We start from the raw sequence: 17,793 nt of genomic DNA on the forward strand, positions 1-17,793 counted from the left end.
AGCATACACACATCCACGACATTCACACAATATCCACAGTACAAATGAAACCATAGAACTCATCACGATGCATGCATATAATATATACTAACTCATTAAGGTGCCGCTAATCCTACATGTTTTACCCGCATAGCCATAGTTTTCTAAAGGTGCAATAAAATGCCGCATGTCTTACATTCAAAGCAAATCAATGCCAAGTGCTAGGAGTGCAGGACCCTAAAATCCCCACGTCTTAAGGTAAATCTTAATATAACTGTAAAATACTATATTTAGCACTTGCTCATCCCTACACCAACTAGGCATTTAAAATTATTTCAATGCATTTATGCAACTTTTACGAAACATGTGTCTTTAGAAAAACAAGCAATCAAAAAGTTAAAATTTCACCTACTTCAAAAGCATTCAAAGCACAAAGCGTCTCTATTGAATTTCGTGTTCCTTTTCGAATCCATACAAAAATATGCAATAACGTAATCAACTACCCAATAGGACTCACTTTAATATTTTAGCGTTTAGTCAAAGTCAATGGTCAAAATTAACTCTCGGCTAAAAAGATTAAATCCTAGGACCTGATAAATTTTTGAATTAAACATAATCCAACGAGTCTAATATTGTAATTAGTTCTCAATCGGGGTTCATTTATCCATCCAATTTCGTAATTTTTCATTTGGGGCTTTTAGGGCTAAGTTCCCTATAGTTCATGCTAAGTTCCATGTTTTGGAAGCCTAAATTTGTATATAATCATGTAAAGAACTCAATAAAAGGTTTAGAATCATTACCTTAATAATTCTCAATGATCCTCCTTCAAAACCAGGTATGATCTGTGCGTTTTGTACCCCAAAAAGTGAGAAATAAAGTATGAAATTTTGGATTTACTATAACTTACATATCCAGACATTTCTCGCGATCGCGGCTATTACCCAGGCTCAATAGGGTGTCGATTACGGTAGTTGACCCAATCAACCTGTGGCAAACCCGGAAATCGAGAAGATAAAGAATACCAAATTTTAACGTGAAAAATCCTTCAAATTGAAGGTAAAAATCACGGGATCATACAGATCCAAAAAGCTTCACTATAACAGTAAGGGGGTTACAAAAGTTTTCCAAATTGAATACATAATAAATGCCAAACACGGAGCAACAATAGCAATAAAAGCAACAACAAATCAATTGAAGAAAGATGAGAAATTACAAAAACGGAGCTGTTGTTCAGGGCTCGAAATTGGATACTACAGGCCTCCGAATCCGGTCTCCACCATTCAAATCAAAGACCAAGATGTTAGGAGCACTCAGTAAAAATTTCAGCCCGATCCAACAGTGAACGAATTGAAAAACGTGATTTGGAGCTGGCTGGTCGAAATAAAATATGCAGCAAAACGAACTCTTTTTCTTCTTTCTTCTCTTATGATGGAAGCTATCTCAAAAATCACTCTTATGTGCTAAAGTCTTTCAAAGCCTGATCCTCTTCGGTCACCAAGGAGTGAAGATAACTGGCCGCGCCAACCGATCCAAACAGTACCTGGGTATCCGCAGGGATCGTAAACACGACCGTCCTCTTGCGGTCGGGGTCCACGCTCGGAGCAAGGAACTGCTTCACCAGCTTCGGGCCCAAGCTCGGCCCGCCTGCTTCCGATGGTACGTCTTTTTTCAGGATCTCCAAGTGACTGAATCCGAGGTAATCCTCCAATGCGCCCATATCCATGCCCTAAAAAAACATGTTGAGGGCCTCGTCTGCGGTCCGCGTCATCTCGTTCGGTTTCTCCTTGATGGCCTGAGCCTCGTCGAATAGAGACTCCGTGTGGGATGGCGTTCCCGTGATGTCAATGACGTCGACGGCTTCCCTCGGAGCAGGAGTAGTTTCTCGGGAGGCCGTAGCCACTGGTTTTACTTCGGGCTCCCGAGCCAAAGTTGGGTCGACCTCTCGGTCACTTCTCCCGGTCGCCACCCGCTCTTCTTCATCAATAGCCGGCCTATGGGCAATGAACTCCATATCGTCATCTTCAGGGTAGTCCCTGAGCCGGTGGAGGGAATCAGGGTCCGGTACCCCGGCCCGGGTACTCCTCTTGTTGCTCTTTCGGGCCCGGACCGCTACCCTCTTCTTCTTGGCTTCGGTGTCTGTGGAACCCGAAGACTTTCTCTTTCTTCTGTTTTTGTCCTCCTCATCCTTAGCAGCCTCAGGCTGTCCCGAAGCGGAGGGTGTATCGGGTGAAGACGAAGCCTCGTCCTCGTCCTATGCCCGGAGCTCGGTGGTCTTGGGCAAACCTACGAAAGAAAGAGAGGGATTTAGAGAAAAATAGTTGAATATGTAAGTAAGTTTGGTCAGAAAAAGTACTCACCATGGAAACGGGCCTCCCACTTGCCCTTCGAGAGCTTGCGCCATTTGCGCTCGAAATATGACATCTGCGTGCAAATCCCCTCAACCCACTCTTTGAAGCGGGGAACTGCGTTGGGAACTCGGGCAACCACTGCACGATGATAGAAACAATCAATGAAAATGAAGAACTGAAATTCACAAAAATTCTAAATACTCGAGAAAGAGAGCTACTTACGGGCTAGGTTCCACTTTTCAGGGAACGGCAGGAACTCGGAAGGAATGAGATCCTCGGTTTTCACCCAAACAAATCTCCCCTCCCAGCCTCGATCCTTATCTTCGTCAATGCTCGAGAATGGATCTTTCTTCGCCCGACGAACGAGCTTGATTAGTCCCCCTCGGAAGATTCGGGGACTGTAGAGACGAAGTAGGTGATTGATGGTGAACCGATGTGCCTCTGTGTTATTAACGAAGTGGCAGTGTTATAAATAGCGCTCGCTACAGCGCTAAAAGCGTGTAGCGATGCGAGGCGAGCGTGTGTCGCTACAGAGGGCCTGTTGCGTTGCGATTCAAAATAGCGGTCGCCTGTGCTTGTGTAGCGAGAGGCGACAGTGTGGTGAGAAGCGAGCGTAGCGTCGCTATTTTAAAAAAAGAAAAGAAAAAGGCACTTAAGTCGCAATTAGGACTTGGGTGAAATCACTTCTTACGAGCAGCGACCCTTCTTCTCCGGTTCTTCTTCAGCGACAAAATTAGGGCTTGAGTTCACATCTTCTTCTTCCATCGTCAGCCATCAGCGACCCCTTTTTCACCAGGTATGTTTCTTTCTTTTCTTTTCTTCTTCTTCTCCTTTCTTCTTCTACTTTCTTCTTCTTCTGGTCGACCACCATTGCTGGTCTTCTTTTTTCTTTTTCTTCTTCTTTCTTCTTTCTTCTTTCTTCAGTGATCGTTGTTTTTCTTATTCTTTCGGCTCTGTTTTTCTTCTCTTTCAGCCTAGCTCTGTTTTCCTTTCTTCCATCATCTCTTTCAGCTCTGTTTTTCTTCTTCTTCTTTCTTTGCTCTGTTTTTCTTCTTCTTTCTTTCTTTGCTCAGTTTTTGGGTTTTTTGCTCTGTTTCTTCCATCATCTCTTTCAGCTCTTATTTTTCAATTTGTTGCTCTGTTTTTCAAAATCGAGCAAAGGCAGCAGCTGTATTTTTTTTTTTTGTTGCTCTGCTTTTCAAAATCGAGCAGAGGCAGTCAGGTAGTAGCTTCATTTTTTTTTGTTGCTCTGTTTTTCAAAATGGAGTAGAGGCAGTAGCTTTATTAATTTGTTGCTCTGTTTTTTTCAATTATAGATTTATAGTCTTATTGAGTAGAATTAATTGCATATTGACTTGATAATTTTTTTCCCATAAAACAACGTTGAGATGGCGTCATCCGATAGTAATAAACGAAATGATATAGCTTGGAATTATGCTATACAAGGCTCATCAAGATCCGCAATTAATTTTTGAATGATATTTATTAATATATTATTGTTTTTGAGTTTTTAGTTATATGTATATAATATTTTATGTTTTTGTATAAATTGTCGCTTCACAGCAAAAAGGCGAGCGCTTCGCTGCGCGCCTCTCGCCTCAGTGAAGCGGGCCCTCGTCGCTATTTGTCGCCGCACGCTATCCAAAACACTGCGAAGTGGCGAAGGAGGATCAAGATACTCCAAAAGGATGGGTGAATCTGCCCGAGGCAGACCTCGTACCTTCTGCAAAAATCGAGGACTATGGGTCCACCGGGGCTAGTGTGAAGGGGTATGTGTAAACACTCAGATACCCCTTCACATAGTGATGTCCTCATGAGGACCGGGGACGACCACTTCTTTGCCCTCCCATTTGCAGTCCTTCCGAACTGTAGGGAGCATGTCCTCGGTGATGGAGCATATGTACCTCCATACCTCCTCGCCCCAATCCTGTTGACTGGAGGTTTTTTCGACCTTGAAGTCGTTTTCTATAGAATAGCCTCCGAGGATGAAGTTCTTAAGGGGTGGTTCTGGGGCCATTTCAGGTACGGCCACCTCAGCATCCGTGGCCGAGTTAGAAGTTGAAGGGACGGTCTGTTGGGGCATAGATTTCGAAGTCTTCGCCATCGAGTTTTGGGAAATATGAAGATTTGAAGATGAGGATGAATGTTTGAAGGTCAAACTTGAAGAATTAAGGATGAAGTATGAAGATTTGAAGATGGGAAGATGAATATATGAAAATGTATAGAACAATGTATGAAGATTTGAAGGGGTTAAGAACAAGTAAAAAGTTCGGGGGTAAATTAAGGAGTTCTGGAATTGAAAGTAAAAAAGTAAAAAAAAAGCAACCGAAGCTTTTATAGAGAGGGGGTAATCAATGCGTGACATTTTGCATTCGAGGACGGTCAACCTGCGGCTGACACGTGTTCGAAGTTAGAACGACGCGACTGATGGGACGTTTCACTGACCCCGTCGATTGGGTTATAGAGGTCAATTAATTGCTTCCCGTCGCTTCGATAAACCTGCTCTCCGAAAAGCATGGGGACTATCTGTGTAAGGTTAGAATCGGGGACAATATTTTCCCCGATTCCCCAATAAGGAAACGAGAGGGAAGCACGGTCCGACGCAACTACAAGCAAGGCCGAAGGATCTCTCCTATCTGAACTCGGGAGGAGTGAACGATGCATCTAGGATCGGGCATGGCAAAACAATGGGCCCGGGCCAAGTAAAGTTTTGAGACCACGGGAAAAGGAGGAGCGATTGGGCATGACAAGTAGGGAGCCGTAATATTCGCCCTCAACCGGATATTACAGCACAAATCACGTCCGATATCAACTGCGGATCGACATTTACCGGAAAAAGAATATTTTTACCTTATTTATAGTGTATTTAGGACTGAAATCCCCTGCTATATAGAGGGGATTTTTTTTATATATTATAACACATGGTTGACATGCATATCAAAGCAATAAAAGTTCATTTCTGTCTTCTAGCTATCATTCATAGTGTTCTTCAGCTATTCTTTTCTTTAATTGCAACCGAGCCCATATCGAGGGTCGGATCGAGGCCGGATCTTAGTGTCCAGCTTACGATCTGGTTTGACCGTCACATTACGTTTGGTTTGAGCGTTCATTCTCTCTTTAATTTAATTACTCGTTGTTCTTAGATCATTCGTATTGAATTAAATCACGTATCCTTTAAATCGCGTACAAATTTAATTGTTACTCATTTTTCAGGGTATATAGAATTATTACTCCGTCCTGTCCGAAAAAGAATGATACTTTTCGGATCTTGAGAGTCAAACCTCTTAAATTTGACGATGAATTTAGACATAGAATCTTTAAGTTTTTAAAAATAAGATTTAAATATTATATAAAATATACTTTGAGTCACAATATTTAACAATTCAAAATATTTGAAAGGTATATGAAAAGGTCGTGGTCAAAGAACTACTCGTTTGACTCTCGAAATTCGAAAAGTGTCATCTTTTTTTGGAACGGAGGGAGTAGTTATTTTACCTTTGCAATCCCACCGGTATTATATAAGTAATTATTATTTTAGTATAGTTGAAATGCGTGCAAGTTGACTCGAACACCACGACTATTAGAAAGAAGTAATTAATATCGTTTTAGCATTAGCACATACTTAGCCCAGCTCACACCTTTCATTCTTCTAATATGCATGAGTCCGATCAGGGATTCTCATTCAACCAAATTCTAAAATTTTCAAGAGATTGATCCAGTTTCACAAATTAATTTGCAGGCAGTATTAGATGGGGTTGATATCTTGACTCTGTCAGTAGGACCAGATGAACCACCAGAAGGCACACTGACTTTCTTGAGCCTGTTTGAGATATTCATGTTAGCTGCACACAAGGCTGGAACGTTTGTTGTTCAAGCAGCTGGGAACCAGGGTCCTTCTCCTTACTCTGTTCATCTCTTATAGTCCATGGGCTGTAGGTGTTGCTGCTTGTGACATTGATAGAACCTATCCTGCCACTCTTATTCTTGGTAACGGTCTCAAAATTGGGGGTGTAGGATTATCAGGTTAGTATTGCTACATAACTATTATTTTTTGTAAGTCTATCTTACTTTATGGCATTTTTACCGAAATTACGAACTAGTATAAACGTATTTCTAGTAACGAATTAGGAATTATTTTATTCAAAAATTTCACCGGGAAAAAACTAACAGCTAATGAAGTTTAGTAAAATGTTCACGCAGTCGTTGGAACGATTATTAATTAAACGTGGCTGAGAAAAATGATTTTAGCTTATCGCTTCATTTTTAAAAATATATTATGGCATTACTGAAAGTAACGTTTTAAGGCTAGGGCATAAACAAGGGTTATGCCATTAGTTGTCCTTGCGACCGGTCAGGTTAAGTTTGACGATGTCTTTATAAACTTGTTGTTTCTACGAATTACAGTTTATTCTTTTATTTTTACTGTTAGTAACGTAAATAATTTCTAACGAATTAAACCTCAAGTTAAATTTACTAATTTTAATTGTCTTTCCTTTCTACTTGAATCTATTCGCTCCAAATCAAGTGCTTTCATAGACAAGCATTGTATTGCCGAATCACTCATGGCTATTAGTGAACATGCTAAATAGCAACACCGATTGGCACTTCAAGAGGCCAAAGGATATTCCTATTAAAGTTAATATAACTCTTCAGCATCTCACACAATGAAGAAGCAAGGATCCATTCTTCTATTATCCCACTGGTTGATAGCACACGTGGTATGAAACACATGTTACGGTATTTTCACATTATATTGGAGTACGTGTCTTATTCATTACTTATTCAACATTGTCCAGATCTTAGTCTATACACCTCCAGATGTCTAACCCGAGTTTCTCACTTTAATAATCCTCAAATTCAATTTCTTAGAGAAACTCACATTTTGCTTATAAAACAAGTCATTAAGGATCATGAAATCCTTAAACCTAAACTCTAGTCAAGACCGACCATTTTATCCAAAGATATACAGGACCTTGCACTAATCAAGGTTTTAATATATCTCATCTATGCATGTTCCTCGACGTTAGAGGCGATCACTCGTGTGAGAGAGTCGATCTCGCGACTTATCCGACACACTTATATCCTTCAAAAGGATACCATCACATGCATACAAATTATCAACTAAATCAATAATAATACATTAATGAGTATACTATAATAACTAAAATATTTTACAATACACAAATACTAACATATCCTTTGCAAACCTAGAGCTATGACATGTTTCTCAAATATATCTCTAGATATTGCTTTTGTAAGAGGATCAACTATATGTTTTGTGTTTGTATGTATTGTAATGTTATTTCTTCATCTGCCATGATGTCTCTCACATTTGTATACTCTCTCAAGATAATTCATTTTCACCGTAACATAGTGAAGAATCTGCGGTTCTCTTTATGTATCGAAAAATCCTTATCATTTCTTTTCAATGATCTTTTCCAAGATTGGTTTGATACCTGTCAGTCAGACCTATGACATAATAAATATTTGGGTACACATTATAGCGTACATCAAGTGCCCGACAACACTTGAATATGGAACTCAAGATATGTCTTCCTTTTCATTTTTAATCTCTGAACACATTTCAAGGCTTAAAGTTTCACTTTCGCTAAAGAAGTATCCATGGGTTTGCAACAATTTAGCTGGAAGCATTACAAAACTTTCTCTATATAAGTTTCTTGAGATAGACGCAATAACTTCTTGGAACAATTTATTTGGATCTTAACTCCAAGAATGTGGTCTGCCTCACCCATATCTTTCATGTCAAATGACTTTGAAAGCCATGATTAATCGTTCTCAGATACTCCAAATTATTTCCGGCAATAAAATATCATACGCGTAAAGAAAAAGAATTATAAATATTTCATTGGACTTCTTCATATAAATGCTATAATTTTCATTGATCATGGTATCATATGATATCACCTTCTTGTGAAATCTCAAATACCATTTCCTCGAGGACTGTTTCAGGCCATATATAGATCTTTTCAATTTGCAGATCTTATTTTCTTTTTTTTTTTTGGCTTTTAACGACAAAATCTATATGTTGTTCCATACTGTTTTCACGTCTATTTGGTGTAATTTCAGATCCAAACGTGCAACAATAGCCAAAGATAATCGAATTGGTAAACTTTATAACTGGTGAAAAGGTTTTCTCATAATCAATTTCAGCTTCTTGCATAAAACTTTTTACCAAAACAAAAAAGAAGAATCCATTCTTCTTTGTGATTATGTTACCAACACGGTCCAAAAATTAAGTCCATATGATCAGTCACTCGTGTCACAACATCTCTCAGTTGAGCCCTATCGTAAATATAACACGGTATGTGAATTATATTTAGAAATGAGAGCAAACTAGAACAATATAGTAATGGAGACAAGATATATAGGAGTAGAATGACTTTGTTATTTCTCTTCTTGGTGTGTTTTTCATAGGGTCAAAAGTTCGTTATTTATAAATGTACAAATACATTCAAAGGTTATAAGTTAATGTACTTTTTAATTGAGTACATGAATACAAAGTACGTTACATGGACAGACAAATGCATTCATCTCATAACACTCCCCCTTGGATGTTCATTTAGAAGATAATGTGCCTCGTTAAAACCTTACTGGAAAAATCCAATGGGAAAAAGCCTAGTGAAGGAAAAAAAGTACACATATCTTGTAATACGCATTGAGTGCTGCCTCATTAAAAACCTTACCAAGAAAACCCAATTGGGACAAAACCTTGGTTAAGGAAAAAAGAGTACAACGCCCTGATGAAAACTTTATTTGATATCTCGGAGACGATGCGTTCCAATCTTATGTCTCAGCTTCTCAAATGTTGATGTTGGCAATGCTTTTGTGAACAAATCTGCCAGATTATCACTTGAACGGATCTGTTGAACATCTATCTCATCATTTTGTTAAAGATCATGCGTGAAAATGAACTTTGGTGAAACGTGTTTTGTTCTGTCTCCTTTGATATATCCTCCTTTTAGTTGAGCTATGCAAGCAACATTATCTTCATATAATATTGTTGGAATCTTCGTCTTTAAAGAAAGACCACACAATTGTTGAATGTGTTGAATCAGTGATCTCAACCATACACATTTTCGACTAGCTTCATGAATAACTATAATCTCTGCATAATTGGAAGATGTAGCAGCTAAAGTTTGTTTTGTTGAGCACCATAGTATAGCTGTACCTCTACAAGTAAATAGATAGCCTGATTTGAGATCGAGCTTTATTTGGGTCAGACAAATAACCTGCATCTGCATAACCAATCATTTGTGAATCAGATTCATAAGAATAAAATAATCCCATATTAATAGTCCCTCGGAGGTATCTGAAATATGCTTAACACCATTCCAGTGTCTTGTTGTTGGAAAGGAACTAAATCTTGATAATAAACTAACTGCAAAAGTTATATCTGGTCGAGTATTATTTGCAAGGTACATTAGTTCCCCAATTGCACTAAGGTATGGAGTTTCATCACCAAGAAGTTTTTCATCATTTTCATGATGTCAGAATGGATCTTTATTTATATCAAGTGATCTCACAACCATCGGGGTACTCAACGGATGAGCTTTATCCATATAAAAACACTTTAAGATCTTTTCGGTGTACGTTGATTGATGAACAAAAATTCCATCTTTCATATGCTCAATTTGTAGACCAAGACAAAATTTTGTCTTTCCAAGATCTTTCATTTCAAACTCTTTCTTCAAACAGTCTACTGCTTTTGGAAGCTCCCCAGGAGTTCCAATGATATTTAGATCATCAACATACACAACGATTATAACAAATTCAGATTCAGACCTTTTTATAAAGACACAAGGACAAATTGGATCATTCTTATACCCTTCTTTCAGCAAGTATTCGCTCAGGCGATTATACCACATTTGCCCTGATTGTTTCAATCAATATAAGGATTTTTGAAACTTTATTGAACAAGTTTCCCTAAAGCTTTTATAAGTTTCAGGAACTTTAAACCCTTCAGGGATTTTCATATAAATTTGTAATGTGCCATACAAATATGCAGTGACAACATCCATCAGACGCATATCAAGTTTTTCATGGACTGCCAAATTTATAAGATTCCTGAAAGTGATTGCATCCACCACAGGAGAATATGTCTCCATATAATCAATGTCAGGTCTTTGTGAAAATCCTTGTGCCACAAGTCGTGCTTTATATCTAACGACTTCATTTTTATCATTTAGTTTTAGCACAAAAACCCATTTGTATCCCACTGGCTTTATTCCTTCAGGTGTTCGGACTATAGGTCCGAATACTTCACGTTTTTCAAGTGAAGCTAATTCTGCCTGGATAACGTCTTTCCATTTTGGCCAATCATTTCTCTGTCTACATTTATCGACAGATCTTGGTTCAATATCCTCATCTTGTTGTATTATTTCAACAACAACATTATAAGCAAAAACGTTGTCGACAATAATGTTATTTCAGTTTAATTTTTTTCTTGTAGAGACATAATTTATTGGGATCTCTTCATTCTTATTATTTTCAGGTACCTGGGCCTCCTCTGAGGTCTTATCATTTGTTATGTCATATGGTTCTTTTTGAGCAATTGACTCCATATTATGATCCCCTAGATCATTTGTTCCTTTTCTCTTTCAGGCATTTTTATCTTTGGAACCGACTGGTCTACCACGTTTCAAGCGTGGTTTAGACTCATTTGCATTTATAGATTGTCTAGCCGGGACATCAATTCGAATAAGAGCATTAACAGCTGCAATATGTGACTTAGTCACCCTTTGTAGGTTAGTAAATGCATCTGGCAGTTGATTTGCAATATTTTGCAAATAAATTATCTTTTGAATCTCGTGTTCACATTGATTTGTTCCAGGATCTAAATGAGATAGTGATAATGCATTCCAATCTATCTTTTTTTTCTTATTTTCTCCCCTAGTATTGGGTATACTGATTCATCAAAATGGCAATCATCAAATCTTGCCGTAAATACATCTCCAGTCGTAGGTTCCAAATATTTTATAATAGAAGGAGATTCATACCCAATATATATCCCCAACCTTCTTTGGTGTCCCATCTTTGTGCGTTGTGGTGGAGCAATTGAAACATATACTGCACATCAAAATATTCTAAGATGGGAAATATTTGGCTCCTGACCAAAAGCCAATTGTATTGGGGAGACTTTATGATAACTTGTGGGTCTGATTCACATAAGAGATACTGCATGAAAAATAGCATGACCCCATGCCGAGATGGGAAGTTTTGTTCTCATAAGCATTGGTCTAGCAATTAATTGGAGGCGTTTGATCAATGATTCCGCAAGACCATTTTGAGTATGAACACGAGCAACTGGATGTTCAATTGTTATCCCAGTTGATATGCAATAATCATTAAAGGCCCGGGACGTATATTCACCAACATTATCAAGACGAAATGTCTTAACTCCATAATATGGAAACTGTGCTCTTAATTTTATTAATTGAGCTAGTAACCTCGTAAATGCCAAATTGCGGGTTGATAACAAGCACATATGTGACCATCTTGTAGATGCGTCTATCAAAACCATATAATATCTGAATGGTCCACATGAAGGGTGTATGGGACCATATATCACCCTGTATACGTTCCAAAAATGCAGGAGATTCAACTCCAACTTTAATTACTGATGTCTAATAATCAGTTTGCCTTGAGAACATGCAGCACAAGAGAATTCTTTAGTTTGAAGAATCTCCTGGTTCTTCAATGAATGACCATGTGAATTCTCAACTATTTTGCGCATCATATTATAACCGGGATGGCCCAACCGGTCATGCCAAATAATAAAATCATTAGTAAACTCCTTGTTTACTATGGCATGTGATTCAACTATACTAATACTAGTGTAGTATAATTCGGAGGAAAATGCGGGAAGCTTTTTAAGCACATACTTCTTTTCCGCTTTTATTGTAGTAATATAGAGTTATTCAACCTTTCCTTCATTGGTGGTCTCAATATGATAGCCATTTTGGCGAATATCTTTGAAACTCAACAAGTTTCTTTGAGACCTACTACAATATAATGCATCATTAACAGCCAATATAGTTCCTCCTGGTAGTAATACAGTCGCTCTTCCAGAGCTCTCAATTAATTTTGTACTACCAGATATTATTATGATATTAGCTTCTTTTGTAATTAAATAAGTGATATCTCATATCTTTTAATATGGTGTGTGTCGTAGCACTATCCAGAAGACATTTCTTCTTTATTATTCATACGGCCAACTGAAGACTGAGAAGTTTTCATATTCTTCATAAAGAAAGAAAAAAAATACATCATAAGTAATATTGAAAAATTTAAGAACAAAAGAAACTATATTTAGGAAAGTAAATACTGACAACATAAAATGTTTTATTCAAAATATGAACTTCGATAACAAAATACATTTATACTTATAGTTTTTTTTTCAATAATAAGTCTTCAGTTATGATGCTCAAAGAAGTCTCCAGCTTCTAAATGAGTAATATGTGCAAGGCCTTCAAAAATATCATCTTTATAGGCAAAGTTTGCTTCAACTCTATCATGATTATTCATAGGGCCCGCATCATTTTGAAAGGTCAAGTGAGTCTCAACATTATTTTGTTTCCCTTTTATAGAGGCTTGATAAAGTTTGACAAAATGTTCAGGTGTACGACAAATTCGTGCCCAATGATTTTTCATACCACATCGGTGGCAAATATTACCTTTGTCTTTTGAAGGATTATTCTGAGAACCCTTATTGTTCTCTTGTTTATAACGACCACCACCATGGCGATTATTATTTCGTCCTTTTGCCACGCCCACGTATATTCATACGGCCACGATAATTATTGTCTTATTTCAGACTTTGGATCTATCGCTACCATATTCGCTTGTGGAAATGGAGCTGGTCCAGTGGGGCGAGCTTCATGATTTTTCATTAAAAGGGCATTATGTTGTTTAGCCACCAAAAGGCATGAAATTAACTCAGAATATTTCTTAAAGCCCTTTTCACGGTATTGCTGCTGTAACACCATATTTGAGGCATGAAAAGTGGAAAGAGCCTTTTCCAACATGTCCTCATCATTCATAAGTTCCCCACATAATTTTAGTTGGGAAATTATTCTATATACAACAAAATTATATTCACTTATGGTCTTATAATCTTGTAGACGTAAGTGCATCCACTCACGACGAGCTCTTGGCAATACCGTGGCCTTTAGGTGGTCATATCATTCCTTCAAACTAGTCCATAATTGAAATGGATCTTTCAAGGTTAAATATTCACTTTTTAACCCTTCATCGAGATGATGTCGAGGGGAAATCATGGTTTTCGCCTTATCCTGACTTGATGCTTCATTTCCTTCTTTAATAGTGTCACCAAGACCTTTAGCGTCAAGGTGAAATTCAGCATCAAGTACCCATGGCAAATAGTTATTCCCAGAGATGTCAAGTGCCATAAATTCAAGCTTTGACAAATTCGGCATAGTGAAAACTATCATAGAAATAAGTGAATTAGAATGATAAGAATTATTATCAATGAAAAATTTAGTGCATAATCGTGTATTAATATTCTATATGTATAATTGTTAAACAAACAATTATGTGTAATGCGATGATAAATTAGTTTTTAATATTACACACAAAAACTTTAGACATGTAAGTATATTTTCATAGAATAAATAAGCTGGATTAATATTGTGAGAAAGCACGAGAGAAAATATGTTATTGATATTGGATGAATGAATATAATACAAGAGGTCCTTATTTATAGCTATACACTACAATAACATATTATACCCATTCCAATGTGGGACAAGACTATATTATGTACGTAATTCTAAACTAACACTCCCCCTCAAGCCGCTGCATACAAATCATATGTACCGAGCTTGTTACATATATAACCAATACGAGGGCCAGTGAGGGACTTAGTGAAAATATCTGCAAGTTGATCATTCGACCTCATAAACTTTGTACCAATCTCTCCTGAAAGTATCTTTTCTCTTACGAAGTGACAATCAATCTCAATGTGTTTAGTTCTCTCACGGAACACCGGATTTGATTCAATATGAAGGGCAGCTTGATTATCGCACACAAGTTCCATCTGACTGATTTCACCAAATTTCAACTCCTTGAGCAATTGTTTGGTCTAGACTAGCTCACATGTTGCCATAGCCATTGCTCGATATTCTGCTTCTGCACTAGACCGAGCAACTATATTCTGTTTCTTGCTCTTTCAAGACACCGAATTGTCTCCTACTAAAACACAATATCCAGACGTAGAACGTCTATCAGAAGGTGATCCTGCCCAATCAACATATGAGTATCCAACGATCTGCTCATGACCTCGATCCTCAAACAGTAACCCTTTGCGTGGAGCCGATTTTATATACCGAATAATGCAGACAACTGCATCCCAATGGCTATCACAGGGAGAATTCATAAACTGACTTACAACACTCACAGGATAAGAAATGTCGGTTCTAGTCACTGTGAGATAATTTAATTTACCAACCAGCCGCCTATAGCTTGCAGGATCGCTAAGCGGCTCCCCTGTCCTGGCAGAAGTTTAGAATTCGAATGCATCGGAGTGTCGACAGGTCTGCAACCTATCATCCCTGTCTCCTCAAGAATGTCTAAAGTATATTTTCTTTGAGAAATAACAATACTTGAGCTAGATTGAGCAACCTCAATACCTAGAAAGTACTTCAATCTGCCTAGATCCTTTGTTTAGAAGTGCTGGAAGAGATGCTGCTTCAGATTGGTAATACCATCCTGATCACTGTCAGTAATTACAATATCATCAACATAGACTATTAGATAAATACAGAGACTTGAAGCAGAGTGCCGATAAAACACAGAGTGATCCGCTTCACTACGAGTCATGCCAAACTCCTGGATAACCGTGCTGAACTTACCAAACCAGGCTCGAGGAGACTGCTTTAGACCATAAAGTGACCGACGCAAGCGACATACAAAGCCACGAGACTCCCCTTGAGCAACAAAACCAGGTGGTTGCTCCGTATAAACCTCATTCTCAAGATCACCGTGAAGAAAGGCATTCTTAATGTCCAGCTGATAGAGAGGCCAATGACAAACCGCAACCATGGATAGAAAAATGCAGACTGATGCCACTTTAGCCACGGGAGAGAAGGTATCACTGTAATCGAGCCCAAATATCTGAGTATATCCTTTGGCAATAAGACGGGCCTTAAGTCGATCAATCTGGCCATCGGGATCAACTTTGACTGCATAAACCCAACGACAACCAACAGTAGATTTACCTGAAGAAAGAGGAATAAGCTCCCAAGTACCACTTGTATGTAAATCATACATCTCGTCACTCATAGCCTGTCGCCATCTTGGATGAGACAACGCTTCACCTGTAGACTTAGGGATGGAATCCGAGGACAAAGAAGATATAAAAGCATAATGGGGAGATCACAGACGATGATAACTCAAACCGATATAATGAGGATTACGGTTAAGTGGTCCGTATACCTTTCCGAAGTGTAATTATTGTACTAGGAGCAGGGTCCGCAGTAGGAGTAGGGTTAGGTGCAGTACGAGAACCAGTTGGGCCTGATGTAGGGCGCGGACGACGATGATAATTCAAGAGTGGTGTTCCTGTGGCTGGGGAACTAGGAGGAACACTAGACTCCTCAACGGTTGGTATGGGTGAAACCTCTGTGGTCGAAGGTGGAGGAGCTATAGTAAACTCCTCAAAGGTCGGTATAGGTAAGACCTCAGATATATCATGGTGGTCAGCAGAAGTAAAGAAAGGTTTAGACTCAAAAAATGTGACGTTAGCTGACATAAAGTACCTACGAAGATCAGGTGAATAACAACGATATCCCTTCTGAACACGAGAATAACCAAGGAAGACACACTTGAGAGCACGATGAGCTAACTTATCATTCCCCGGGGCTAAGTTATGAACAAAACACGTGCTCCCAAAAACACGAGGTGGAAGAGAGTATAAGGCTGATTGGGGAAACAATACTGAATGCGGAATCTGATCCTTGATGGGAGATGAAGACATCCGATTAATCAAATAACAAGTTGTGAGAACTGCATTGCCCCCAAAACGCAACAGAACACGAGATTCAATTAGAAGTGTGCGAGCAGTCTCAATAAGGTGCCTATTCTTTCTCTCTGCAACCCCATTTTGTTGAGGGGTATAAGGACAAGATGTCTGATGAATAATTCCTTGAGAAGTCATAAACTGCTGAAACTGAGAAGATAAATATTCTAAGGCATTATCACTACGAAAAATGCGAATAAAAACACCAAATTGGTTTTTGATTTCAGTACAAAAACTCTGGAATATAGAGAATAACTCAGAACGATCTTTCATTAAGAAAAGCCAAGTACATCTTGAGTAATCATCAATAAAACTAACAAAATAACGAAATCCCAAGGTTGAACTGACTCTACTAGGACCCCATATATCAGAATGAACTAAGGAGAAAACAGACTCTGTATGACTCAACACTACGTGGAAAGGAGGCTCGGGCATGTTTCCCAAGCTGACACGACTCACAATCTAATGTAGACAAACTAGATAAACTAGGCACCATCTTCTGAAGTTTGGATAAACTCGGATGTCCTAAACATCTGTGGATTAGGTCTGGAGGATCTGTAACTAAACATGTTGTGGAAGGACTGTGTAAGTTAAGGTAGTAAAGGCCTTCTGATTCACGTCCTGTACCAATTGTCCGTCCTGTACTGCGGTCCTGCATAATAAAGGAATCATCAGTAAAATATATACCACAATGGAGGGCACGAGTCAAACGACTAACAGATGCAAGACTAAAAGGACAGCCAGGGACATAAAGAACGGAATCTAGGGTGATAAAAGACAAAGGGTTAGCTTGTCCAACACCTTTTGCCTTAGTTTGACATCCATTGACTAACGTAACAGTGGGAAGAGATTGTGAATATACAATATTCGACAAAAGTGATTTATTACCAGTGATGTGATCAGAAGCGCCCGAGTCCATGACCCATAGTCCAAGAGTACTAGACTGGGAAACACAAGCAAAAGAATTACCAACAACAGAAGTATTAGTCTGGGCAACCGAGGTTACTTGTGTAGATGTCTGCTTACTTGCTCGATACTGAAGGAGCTCATTATATTCTTCTTTAGATAAAGAAAATCCCTAGTTACCTGTAGTCTCGGTCTGAGCAACGTAAGCATTTTTGGGTGGACGACCATGTAAGGAATAGCACATTTCACAAGTGTGTCCAAGTTTGTGACAATAAGAACACTTGGGTCTAGATGTTCCAAAACGACCTCCTCCTCGTCTATTTTCCATAGTTTGAGACGCCCGAACATCCACTATCTGGGATGCGAGAATAGAGGAATCAAGTATCTGTGACACTGGGTGATTTGGTGCTGCAGCAAGGCGGAGTAATCGAGAGAATAATTCATCAGCTGTCGGGACAGTCGGACTAGCCAAAATCTGGTCGCGTACTGAATCAAGATCATTAG

General features: G+C 38.6%; 1 protein-coding gene across 1 annotated transcript in view; it reads left to right on the forward strand.

The window, feature by feature from the left end:
• The window catches only part of LOC107828308 (subtilisin-like protease SBT2.4), a 33,525-nt gene that overhangs the window by 5,259 nt on the left and 10,473 nt on the right, over nucleotides 1-17,793 (forward strand). Inside the window, 2 exon segments of the mRNA XM_075221672.1 lie at nucleotides 6,067-6,237; nucleotides 6,239-6,350. Of these exon segments, the coding sequence (XP_075077773.1) occupies nucleotides 6,067-6,237; nucleotides 6,239-6,350 (283 nt within the window).

The sequence above is a fragment of the Nicotiana tabacum genome, chromosome 9 (genome assembly GCF_000715075.1).
Source record: "Nicotiana tabacum cultivar K326 chromosome 9, ASM71507v2, whole genome shotgun sequence".
Taxonomy (NCBI): Eukaryota; Viridiplantae; Streptophyta; class Magnoliopsida; order Solanales; family Solanaceae; genus Nicotiana; species Nicotiana tabacum.